Source organism: Pongo abelii, chromosome X (assembly GCF_028885655.2).
Source record: "Pongo abelii isolate AG06213 chromosome X, NHGRI_mPonAbe1-v2.0_pri, whole genome shotgun sequence".
Classification (NCBI taxonomy): Eukaryota; Metazoa; Chordata; class Mammalia; order Primates; family Hominidae; genus Pongo; species Pongo abelii.
The window spans coordinates 8168270-8181444 of NC_072008.2; the positions used below are offsets into that span (position 1 = coordinate 8168270).

Below are 13175 nucleotides of genomic sequence, written 5' to 3' on the forward strand. Positions count from 1 at the left end.
ATGCACAAAATTAATTCTTGCATGTAATTTTGAAACACATTGCAAAATTGCTCCCTAATATACACCAAACCCAAAAGTGGCCACTGACAAGATGAGTTTATTTCAGTTTTTATGCTGTCATTATGGAAAAAACTATAGCAGAGAGTTCACCAATTTCCCTTTGGAAAGAGATATACAACCACAGCCAACAGGCTTTCCTAAAAGACAGCAGCTTTTCATTCGGACTTGTTTCCCATCCATAACACACAAGTATTGATTGTCCAGGGTCGACACAGCCTTGCAAATAAACAGGCTTTGAGTTATACCAAGCATGCTTATCCTTATATGGTATTTCCATATAAGAAATACAAAAGAAATATACCACAAAATGATGGTGTTCAGGACACGGGGCAACGCCCTGTTTCTGTGGTATAGTGGCCTAGGTTTCGTAGGATTCCATAGGAGGCAGCTACAAGTTCAACTTGGAAAGCTCTGAAATCCCTTCCTAAGCTAATGCAGTGAAGCCATGACTGCACCAAGGAAAGGATGAAACAGAACCCATTTATTGTTTCTCAAATGATGCTACCATCTCTTCTAAGCCACCATTAATTTTAACATCTTTAAAGCTATAAGAACAATCTATGTAACAAGTGAAAACTGCCTATAAAATTAGTGCTTTACATCTCAAACCCTTATTATATGGAAATTCATATTTTCAGAATCACATAAAAGTTTAACGTGCTATTCATTATAAGATTAAAGGGCATGAGTTATTCTGCCTATGTAATTATTAACAACTGGAAATTAAATCGTGATAATTTTGTACTCTTTTCTTCTTAAAATGATAATTTCCTTTCTCCTTTTGCCTGAGAACCATGCTTGAACAATATTAACATCTTACCCTCTAAAATAAATGATTATATATAATATATAAATATATGTTTTATATATGTATTTATACATAAAATATATATGTAAATATTTCTATATATAATCTACAAATCATATAAAAATACATATATTAATATATATATATAGTAGATTCTAGTATATATAGAAAAGACCTGTGTTTTTCTAACAGGTATATATATATAATCTGTATCTATATATATTTATATTATATATAAATATATAATCCATATTTCTACATTTGTATTTATATATTATATATAAATATATATAATCTATATAGGTTTGTATATAGTAAATATAGTTGTATATTACATTTTGTTTACATATGTTTCTATATATTTGTATACAGTAAATTCTATATATAGAAAGGACCTGTGTATTTCTAATGCATGGAAATATGAAATGTACTTTTTGTCTCCTGAGTTGCAAATATAAAAAGACTCTTTTCAAGTAGATAGATTTTGCTCTACTTTGAATTTTTCTTCTTAATTATATTAGATTGTAGGGAGGGGACGCTGAAAGGAAAGAGATGGAAACGATTCTTCCATCGGTTTCTATAAACGAAAAGGTATTTTAACAAGGAAATATAAGTAGGTAGAATCCAGTTCTTGGTACTTGGTGTATGTGCTGGCAAGATCGCATGAAGAAACGAACGTTACAAGAAGCGGAGTCATCCTGTGAAGGGGAAATTTGTCTCCCGTGCTCAGCCATGACGAAATCCTTATGCTCCTGTCTAGCTACCTGTGACCTGTCCCTCTGACCTCAACCCCGCTGGACCCCACTTCCCTCCCTTCCCACACACCACCTATTCCTTCCTTCTGTCCTTTCTCCCTCCCCACACACCACCTCTTCCTCCTTCCCTCCCTCCCCACACACCACCTCTTCCTCCTTCCCTCCCTCCCCACACACCACCTCTTCCCCCCCTTCTTCCCTCCTTCCCTCCAAACACACCACCCCTTCCTCCTTCCCTCCCTCTCCACACACCACCTCTTCCTCCTTCCCTCCCTCTCCACACACCACCTCTTCCTCCCTCCCTCTCCACACACCACCTCTTCCTCCCTCCCTCCCCACACACCACCTCTTCCTCCCTCCCTCCCCACATACCACCTCTTCCTCCCTCCCTCCCCACATACCACCTCTTCCTCCCTCCCCTCCCCACATACCACCTCTTCCTCCCTCCCTCCCCACAAACCACCTCCTCCTCCCTCCCTCTCTCCCCACACACCACTGCTTCCTCCCTCCCTCCCCACACACCACCTCTTCTTTCCTCCCTCCCTCCCCACACACTTCTTCCTCCCTCCCTCCCACCACACGTCACCTCTTCCTCCCTCCCTCCCTCCCCACACATCACCTCTTCCTCCCTCCCTCCCCACACACCACCTCTTCCTCCCTCCCTCTCTCCCCACATACCACCTCTCCCTCCCTGCCTCCCCACACACCACCTCTTCCTCCCTCCCTTTCTCCCCACATACCACCTCTTCCTCCCTCCCTCCCCACATACCACCTCTTCCTCCCTCCCCTCCCCACATACCACCTCTCCCTCCCTCCCTCCCCACAAACCACCTCCTCCTCTCTCCCTCTCTCCCCACACACCACTGCTTCCTCCCTCCCTCCCCACACACCACCTCTTCTTTCCTCCCTCCCTCCCTCACCACACACCACCTCTTCCTCCCTCCCTCCCTCCCCACATCACCTCTTCCTCCCTCCCTCCCCACACACCTCCTCTTCTTCCCTCCCTCCCTCCACACATCACCTCTTCCTTCCTCCCTCTCTCCCCACACACCACCTCTCCCTCCCTTCCTCCCTCCCCACATACCACCTCTTCCCCCCTCCCTCCCTCTCTCCCCACACATCACCTCTTCCTTCCTCCCTCCCTCCCCACACACCACCTCTTCCTCCCTCCCTCCCTCCCTCCCTCCCCACCATCAGAGAACACGGAGTCACTCAGATCAGTTTGCAACACATTCATTTTATTGTCATCAGCAGGGGAAGCACCCTGCTGGTGAGATCTCTGAGGTCTGGCACCTGGGCCTGAACTTAGTCGCTGCTCGGGGATATAGGGGAGTACTCGGCCGTCCACACACTGGGTAGTTCTTCCAGCTGGGTCTCCTGACTCAGTGGGTCGTGCTGGGACCCCTCGCTCACTGGCTCCTCCGGTGGCAGCTCGTGCTGAGGGAGCTCCTGGCTGGGCTGGTCACTGGGGCCGGGTGCCGCTGCTCCGCTCCCCGCCTCAGGTGCCGTCACAGCCGCCATCTTTTTCGCAGCCCTTTTCTTTCCGCGTCTCCCTCTACGAGCGGCTTTTCCCTTCTCGGCCACCTGGGTAGTCTGGAAAGACAACAGGGAGATCACAGAAGGGCTCTGGTTTAGGGACGAGATGGAGGAGGCCGGGAACAGGGACGTGTCCTCAGAAGCGGTGTGGGCCGGGTTGGGGGGTTGTGCCAGGTGAGGACAGGAGAGGATTCTTGTGAGGAAGGAGGCGAGGGGAAGACGAGGAGGAGCTTGGTGGGTCACTCACCTTCTTCTTCGGGCCACTGGGGCTCGGCTGAGAGGACTTCCTCTTTTGTGTCTCCTTGGCCTCGGCGGGAGGTCCCGAGGCTCTCGGCTTTGGACTCATCTTCCGCAGCTCAAGGTCTCGCAACGGTCAACTAACTCCAGGCTCCCTGTATATACCCCTCCCGCGATCCCAGGACAATGAGGCGATCACGTCCCTGAGCTGTGATTGGTCAACATTCCACTACCCAGCCAATGGTAGCCCTGGGTGGGAAGGAAGGCCTTACACGTCACAAAGCACCATCAGGACATGGCGGAGGAAGTCGTAGGGGGGTGACATCTGATGAGGAAGGCAGGGTGCTCTGGTTGGAGAAAGGGAGATTTGGGTTAGCACCCCTAAAGATAGTTCCCAAACTGACATGTCACCCCTCCTAAACTCCCTATGCTCAATTTTGGCAGATCATGGGGCAAGGGAGGATATTTCCGCCACATGTTTCCCCCGGACCTCCCATTCAGTGGTACATTCTGTTCCTCCACACCTGCCATCATTACCCAGTTTCTGTAAGACCTTCCTAAAATCCCTCCATGCTAACTGGGGTGGATGGAGGGCTATACGAAGACGTCAATCATCCCACTCTCCTAGAAATTCCTCTGCTACACCTTGAGGATCATTCACTTCTTGGATGCCATGAAACAACTTTTCCATCTCACATACTTCTCCCAGCATCCACATAGTGCGTCACAATTTTTCATTCTCATGGTTTAAAGCACTGGCTTCCAGAGGTCAAGATCAGCAAACACACTCACTCAGCTGGGTATCTGTATCAGGCTGGGTTCCTCAGAGAAGGAGAAACTAAACCAACAGGATATTATGTGTTTGTGTGTGTGTGTGTATGTGTGTGTGTAATATTATATATCATAAATATATATTTACTATCATATAGTATTTATTTATGAATTATATATATGATACGGTTCATTCTATGCAATTGGCTCACACATTCACACAATGTGGGGGTCTAGGAAGCTGAACTATATAGGGCAAGTGAGCAGGCTGAAAACTAAAAGCTTTTGCACAGCCAACAGTCAACAAAATGAAAAGGCAGGCTATGGTTTGGGAGAAGCTATTTGCGAAGCATATATCTAATAATGAGTTAATATCCAAAATATATAAAGAACTCACACAGCTCAATAGCAAATAAATAAATAGTCTAGTTAACAAATAGGCAAAGGACTTGAATAGGCATTTCTAGAAAGAAAACACACAACTGTCCAACAGGTATATGAAAATGTGCTCAACATCGTTAATAATCAGAGAATGCAAATGAAAACCACAATGAACTATCACCTCACTGTTACACACTGTTGACAGACGTGTAATTGGTACAGCCGTTATAAAAAAACAGTATAATCGTTCCTTGGGAAATCAAAATAGATCTACCATATGACCCAGCAGTTCATCTGTTGAGTATGTACCGCACCCCCAAAATGAAGTCCACATCTCGTATAGATATCTCCAGTACTAACTCATTAATTACACAGGAAATTAGAGTTTCTATTTGAAAAGAATGTCTTTTTCACCATTCTGGTATCAAATATTTATTCTAATCATCTCTTCTTATTTCTTGCTTTGTAATTTCTTGCTTTGTAATGGGTACTCACTACCCATTGACAGAACCAACTTATTATTCCAACAAGAAATGAGAAATACTGAGGAGAATGCAATGTTATACTTCTGTCTTCAACCAGTTATTCCAGTTTTATGGAGGATTCTGTATTTAACTCTTACTCAGGTAACTCTATTTACCATATCCATAGTACCTAGTCAACAATCCTAAAAAAGTAAGTACACAGAATTGACTAGAATGGTTACTAAACTTTCTATGTTCAACCAGTTTTCCTAGTAATTGCTAGTTGTTTATTCAACTAGTACTGAGAAGAATTTGTTTATTCCAGGTACTGGCTTCATGTAGTTATCTCTAGTTAATTACTCACTTGGATAAAGTAGGTATCTACTGTATTAGGTAATATTTCTAACATGAGGTTGGAATTTTGCATTGAGGAAAATGGTTATTGAACTCCCTGGCATAGGCCAGTTATCTTCAGCTTCCTGCGATCAATTACCTGGTCTGGCTAATTCTAGCTATCTTTAGGTTGCTAATTACATGTTTACCACCAGATGTCTGTGGTAATTTATTATTCCAACAAAAAATAGTAGAATGATTAGGAAGGATTTTGCTTTTTCCAGGCATCACATAGATATTCAGATTATCTCCTGTTATCCTTTGGACCTTTTTTTTCTGGGTAACACTCAGCACCTATCCTTAAAAGTTCTTATCCCAACTTAAATGAATAATTGAGACTTGCAAAGAACATGATTTTCAGGATCAGGTTCACTTGGTATTGCAATGATTGTTAGCTGTTATTATGTAACGTGTTTCATGGGAAAGTCCAGTTAAGTAGAACTTATATATTAACTCAACACCAACAAAATTTCATCTGACCTGACTAGATCCTCTATATTCTACATTCCACTGAACTATTCTTGTTGTCTCTATTTTACTACTTACTTAGGTACATGACTTATCTGTAGTACTATTTCATTATTCCAACAATAACTCAGCAGTAAGTGGTGAGAAGAACGTGATTTTATTTTTAAAATTTATTTTTACTAAAGTAAAACATACATATATAATGCACCCTCTTTACCACTTGTAAGTGTGCAGTTCAGTGGTAATAAATACATTTATATTCTTTTATTTCCCCTTCATTCCCCGTTTCCCCTTCTGGCCTCTGGTAACCATCACTATAGTCACCATCTTCATGAGAACCACTTTTTTAGCTCCCATATATGAGTGAAAACATGCAATCTTTGTTTTTCTGTGCCTGGCTTATCTCCTTTAACATAATATCCAGTCATTCTTTTTATGCCTGGATAATATTCCATTGTGTACATATGCCACATTTGCCTAATCCATTCATCCATCGATGGGCACTTAGGCTAAATCCATATTTTGGCTATTGTGACTTGTGCTGCAATACACATGAGTATGCAGATATATCTCTTTGATGTACAGATAAATTTATCTATCCATCTCTCTCTCTCTCTCTCTCTCTCTCTCTGTCTCTGTCTCTCCCTCTCTCTCTCTTTCCCCAGCAGTGGAATACTTGGATCATATACTAGTTCTATTTTTAGGATTTTGAGGAACTCCATACTGTTCTCCATAGTGACTGTAGTAACTTACATTCCCACCAACAGTGTACACAGGTTCCCCTTTCTCCACCTCCTTGCTAGCATCTGTTCATGCCTGTCTTTTGATAAAAGCCATTTTAACTGGGGTGAGATGATATTGCATTGTGGTTTTGATTTGTATTTCTCTGATGATTCATAATAAGCATATTTTTATATGCCTGCTGGTCATTTTTGTGTCTTCTTTTGAGAAATATCTATTCAGATTGTTTGTCCATTTTTAAGTCAGATTGTTATTAAATTTTTTGAGCACCTTATGTATTCTGGTTATGAATCCCTTATCAGATGGATACTTTGCAAATATTTTCTGCCATTCTGTGGGTTGTGTCTTCACTTGGTTGATAATTTCCTTTGCTATGCAGAAGCTTTTAACTTGATGTAATCCCAATAGTTTATTTTTGCTTTGGTTCTTGTGCTTTTGAGGTCTTACTCAAGAAGTCTTTGCCCAGACCAATGTCCTGGAGCATTTCCCCAATGTTTTTTGGTGGTTTCAGTTACAGGTCATAAATTCAAGTCTTTTTTTCTTTTTCTTTTTTCAACAGAGTGTCATCTCACTCTGTTGTTCAGGCCCAGGCTGGAGTGCAGTGTCACCATCTCGGTTCACTATAACATCCACCTCCTCGGTTCAAGTGATTCTCATGCCCCAGCCTGCCAAGTAGCTGGGATTACAGGTGTGCACCACCACACCTGGCTAAGTTTTGTAGTTTTCATAGAGATAGGGTTTCACCTTACTGGCCAGGCTGGTCTCGAACCCCTGACCTCAAGTGACCCACTCACCTCGACCTCCCAAAGTGCTAGGATTACAGGCGTGAGCCACCACTCCCAGCCAGATTCAAGTCTTTAACCCATTTTTGATTTGCTTTTTGTGTGTGGTGAAACATAGGAATCTAGTTTCATTCTTCTGCATATACTTATCCAGCTTTCCTAGTACTATTTATTGAAATGTCGGTCTTTTCAGCATCATATGTTCTTTTTGTCTTTGTTGAAGTTGAGTTGGTTATAAGCATGTGGCTTTATATCTGGGTTCTCTATTCTGCTCCATTTGTCTCTGTGTCTGTTTTTAAGCCAGTACCATGCTGCTTGGTTTACTATAGCTTTGTAGTGAATTTTGAAGTCAGGTAGTGTGATGCTTCCAGCTTTTCACTTTTTGCTCAGGATTGCTTTGGCTATTTGAGGTATTTTATGGTTTCCTATGAATATTATGTTTTTTCCTATTTCTGTGAAGAATGTCATTGGTATTTTGATAGGACTTGCATTTAATCTGTTAATCGCTTTGGTGAGTATTGTGATTTATACAATATTAATCCTGTCAATCTATGAGCCTGGACTATCTTTCCGTGTTTTTGTGTCCTGAGAAGACAGTGTTTTTTAAATTTCTGTATTTAACTAGTTTTTCTAGCTATTATTACTTATTCCTAGTAAACTAATTACCTGGGTACTGGCAGGTACAGGTCGACCTCGTTTTATTGTGATGCACGTTATTGTGTTTATAGATATTATGTGTTTTTTATAAATTGAAAGTTTCTGGCAACTGTCAAGCATGTCAGTGTCATTTTTCCAACAGCATGTGCCCACTTCATGTCCCTGTGTCACATTTTGGTAATTCTCACAATATTTCCAACTTTTCCATCATTATTATATCTGTTATGATAATTTCTGATCAGTGATCTTTGATGTTATTATTGTAATTGCTTTAGGACTCCAGAAACTGGGCCCATATAAGAACACACAAGGAGGCATCGCACTACCTGACTTCAAAATATACTACAAAGGTATATTTCAAAATACACTACAGACCTACAGGAGGAGAAAGACTGCAGAATAGAATGCTTCACTGATTGTCCCCCTGACCCCCCACCAAGGACACTAATTTAACAACTGTCTACACAGAAAAAAACATCTTCATGAGAACCAAAAGTCAAGTGAACACCCATAGTACCTGGTTTTAACTTCATATAGCTTGATATGGTTTGGCTGTATCCCCACCGAAATCTCAAATTGACTTGTATCTCCCAGAATTCTGACATGTTATGGGAGGGACCTAGGGGGAGGTAATTGAATCATGGGGGCCGGTCTTTCCTGTGCTAATCTCATGATAGTGAATAAGTCTCACAAGATCTGATGGGTTTATCAGGGGTTTCTGCTTTGGCTTCTTCTAAGTATTAAGGTGGATATTGCCTGAGTTTGAATCCCTCCTGAACAATAGACAAAAGTCTCCAACTGGTTCGCAGGTGTAGGTGGTGCGTTCTTTGTCGAGCCCTGGTGCCACCTTGACCCTGGAGCAGTAAATCTACATGGAGAGGCTTTTCAGTTGAACAGCTGTCGGGGTCATAAGGAGAATTTGATATGGTCCAGTCCAAACTGGCTCCAGTGGCTTTTTGTCCTGTGGGAGAGTTTTAAGATATACCTAGTCTTCAGGCATAAGGTTAGGGTGAGTGTTTCCTGAAGAAGAGGGGCCAGGTGTTGGGCTATGAAAACTTTGATAATGATTGATGGCCTTGATGGTTTGTCCCAGGGACATAACATATTGCATGAGATAATGTCTCTTTGGGTCTAACAAAAGGTCTGTTTGGAAGAAAGATCTTCCGCAGAGAATCTCAAAAGGGCTAGATGGTTTGCAGATTTTGGGGTGATACAGGCTCTTAAGAGTATAATGGGGAGCAAAGTTGACCATAACTGTTGGGTTTCATGTATTAACTTTGTGAGGTGCTTTTTCTGGTTTGGTTAGCTCTCTCCACCTTCCCAGAAGATTGTGGATGCCAAAACGCATGCAGATAATATTTGATCTGGAGAGCTTCACTGATTCTCTGCGTTATTTAAGAAATGAAAGTGGGGCCATTGTCTGACTGTAGGGCATGAGGGAGTCTAAAACAAGGAAGAATGTGGTCTAAAAGGGCTGAGGTGACTTCTGAGGCCCGTTCAGTTTCAGTGGGAAGGGCCTTTATCCATCCAGTGAAGGTGTCTACAAAGACTAACAAATACCTGACTAACAAATACACACATTGCATGATGCATGTGTGTAAAATATATTTGCCAGTCTTCTTGTGGTAGGAATCCTCATCTTAGAATGGGTTGAAGGATTTGGGGAGGTTTGTGTGCTCCCTCTGGGTTTATTTGGCAGCAGGTGGGACATGCCTGTGAGATGGCCCATAGAGCTTGGGCTATCCCCGTGCTGGTGAACAGTGACTTATTAGATCTTGGATGGCCTTAGCCCCCAGATGAGTTGATTGGTGTATGCTATTTAGAAACTTCCATTGTGAGGCTCCTGGGAGCAAGAGTTTGCCATTAGGACTTTTTAGCCAACCGTCTGAGGTATGGGAGAAATCTCTTTCTAGAGCTCTTTGGGCTTCCCCCTGTGTATAGTGTGGAGACAGGGAAGTTAGGCTAGGAACAAAGACAGCCTGAAAGGGTGACCTGGCAGCCACTTTTACTTATTTGTCAGCCCAGGTGTTCCCGATAGAGATTTCATCATTGCTTCTCTGATGAGCTTTGCAGTGAATGATAGTTACCTGTAGGGGAAGCGTAACTGCCTCCAACAGGGCCATGATTTCAGGAACACGTTTAATTGAAGTATTTCAGGCCATTAAAAGTCCTCTTTCCTGCCAAATGGCTGCATGGGCATGCACTGCATGAAAGACATAGGCTGAGTCTGTGTAAATATTAAGCCTCACGCCTGCCCCTAATTGTAAGGCATAGGTAAGAGCAATGAGCTCAGCCTTTTGGGCTGAGGTGCTACTTCCTGGCAGAGGTCCAGATTCTGTGATTTCAGTTAGGTTAATAGTAGCATACCCTGACAGTTGGGTTCCACCTATCATAAAGACACTGCCATCTGTGTACCATGTGGCCTCTGAATCTATAAGGGGAGTATCCTGGAGGTCTGGTCTAACATTACAGGTTAGATATATGGTTTCCAAGCAAGAAAGTTTAAGTGGTCCCTCCATATTTGGGTTTGGTAACAGCATGCCAGGATTAAGGGTTGGCAGAGCCTAATACTCAATTCTGGTACCTGTAGAAAGAGTGTTGGAAATTTGCTTATATGGCTCTGTGAGATCCAGTGAAAGGCCTTTGAGTTTAGGACATTCATTACTTGATGTGGGGTGTAGACAGTTATTCCTTGGCCCAGAGTTAGCTCGGAGGCCTCCACAGCCAGGAGAGCCACACACACTAGCACTCAGAGGCATGGCAGCCATCCCCATGCCACTGGGTCAAGGGTTTTTGACAAGTAACTAATTGGCCACTGGGAGGGTCCCAGTGGCTGAGTGAGGACTCCAAGCCTGTATCCCTTCTCTCAACTACAAACAAGTAAAGATGCTGTGTAAGATCTGGCAAGGCCAGGGCAGGGGCTTGTTTGAGGGTTTTTAGAACATTGTCCATTTCAAGGCTCCAATTTAAGAGTTCCTCCCCTGATCCTTGTAGTGCCTCATAAAGAGGTTTTGCTATAAGTCCAAACCAGGTTATCCAAATGTGACAGAAACCTACCATTCGAAGAAAGGACTACAACTGATGTTTAGTGGATGGAATGTCCATGTTTAGGATAAGATTTTTGCGGTGGTCTGAAAGACCCTTGGGTCCTGGGATTAATGTTAGTCTCAAGAATCAAACCTCCTGAGAGAAGATTTGAGCTTTGGAAGGAGAGACTTAATAACCACAAGGGGCCAATGTCTAAAGAGTTGTAATAGTATTTAGGTCTGAGGCATTTTTGGTTGGATTGCAAATAAGGAGGTTATCAACATATTGAAGGACTGCTTGAAGTGAGACCCTTTCTCTACAAAAAAAGTATTATAAGCTGCGGGTGGATGCACACACCTTTGGTCCCAGCTTCTTGGCAGGCTAAGGCAGGAATGTCGCTTGGGCCCAGGAAGTGGAAGGTGCAGTGAGCTATGACCATGCCACTGCACTCCAGCCTGGATGCCAGAGTGAGACCTTGTGTCAAAGCAAACAAACAAACAAAAACCTTCAAGCCCTGTGCTAACCACTTTATGGATATATAAATGTATATGCATAGGGTAGATAATCTTCACAACAAGGGAAGTAGGTAGGAATTTTTTTTTATTTCAAATAATCTCATTTCACATAAAGATACTTGAATTTCAGGAGCTTAAAGAACTTGCTGAAAGTTACAAATTAATTATGTGACAAGGTTGGAATCTGAACTTATCTTTCACCACTACTACTATATAGCTTCCCAGGTTTATAATAGTAATTAAATCAAGGAGGGAAATAAGTAGAATTGGCCAATGAAAGGGAAGCAGCACAGGTATAAATAAACTTATCCTTCATAAAGACCTCCTTCTTATCATGCAATGTCCTGCTTAATATGTAGACATAAATAAGATCCATGTCCATTATTAGCTCAACAAGTAAAATGATTCATTTTATTTTCCTTTGAGGGTTTTTTCAAAAGGAAAAAAAGTGGGCTAGCACAGAATGTGTTCTAATCATGAGTATAGAATCGGAGATTCTTTGTTTTAGTTTTTTTGAGACGGCATCTCGCTCTGTCACCCAGGCTGGAGTGCAGTGGCGCGATCTCGGCTCACTGCAAGCTCTGCCTCCCAGGTTCCCACCATTCTCCTGCCTCAGCTTCCTGAGTAGCTGGGACTACAGGCGCCCGCCACCACGCCCGACTAATATTTTTGTATTTTTAGTAGAGACAGGGTTTCACCGTGTTAGCCAGGATGGTCTCAATCTCCTGACCTCATGATCCGCCCGCCTCGGCCTCCCAAAGTGCTGCGATTACAGGCATGAGCCATTGCACCCGGCCAGAATAGGAGATTCTTTGTAAATGAGTATATGTATTTAAGAAATATATTCATATGGTTATGTTGAGGCAGATGCCACATATCCACACAAACCACATTAGCATCTGCAGTTTTCAAATTTCAGAAATAATTTTCATGCACACATGTAAAAATATAAAAGCATTCGTGAACACATTACCTATTTCAGTAATACATATTTTAATACATAAATGATTTAGTTTATCAATAAATTAATTTATGAGTGTGATAAAGAATAGAGGACACAAGAATTTATGCAGCATTGAAAGTCTTTGGCCACTGGGTGTCATGATTTTCCCCTGTAATGATTAACCCTTCAGCAATAAAAGATCCTGAATTTTTGAAGCGGAACACTTCAGTGTTACATGGATTAGCATTGTAAATAGAAAGTTTTATTAAAATATGCCACAGTTTTTTCTCAGATTATTATATCATATTTAAACCACATTATTAGTGTAGCTTTTTACCTGAAACTGACCAAGAAATATTAAATGTTCAGATATTTAAATAACAAAGGAATACACAAGTCTGTTGGTCATCCTCGAGTTTTATTATATCCAGGTTAAATCTGAAGAATTTGTACAGTGTATTGATGTGTGTGCCTGGGTACATTTTTGGAAGAACTCTTGGTTATACAGAATTTCCATTGTACAGAAGTTAGCCCTAGATATAATTATTGTGTCTTAGTGTCCAACTGCTTTTACCCATGCCTTGTGTGTGCATATATGATTGCAGATGTATTCTAAAACTGCACCACTAATCGGAAC

The 13175-nt window shown here is 42.2% G+C and overlaps 1 protein-coding gene and 1 long non-coding RNA gene across 3 annotated transcripts in view; one reads left to right on the forward strand and one right to left on the reverse strand.

The window, feature by feature from the left end:
* Positions 1-2840: 2840 nt before the first annotated feature.
* LOC100937424 (variable charge X-linked-like) lies at positions 2841-3645 on the reverse strand. The gene is made up of 2 exons (NM_001427492.1): positions 3407-3645; positions 2841-3216 (listed from the first exon to the last, which is right to left on the reverse strand). The coding sequence occupies exons 1-2, from the start codon at positions 3503-3505 to the stop codon at positions 2929-2931; spliced, it is 387 nt and encodes a 128-aa protein (NP_001414421.1). The 5' UTR covers positions 3506-3645; the 3' UTR covers positions 2841-2928.
* A 1411-nt stretch (positions 3646-5056) lies between these two features.
* Positions 5057-13175, forward strand: part of LOC134760931 (uncharacterized) — a 141757-nt gene continuing 133638 nt past the window's right edge. For both annotated transcript variants that reach the window (XR_010139059.1, XR_010139060.1), the window contains exons 1-2: positions 5057-5174; positions 8329-8403. This is a non-coding gene — a long non-coding RNA (uncharacterized LOC134760931). The remainder of the gene's footprint in view (positions 5175-8328; positions 8404-13175) is intronic.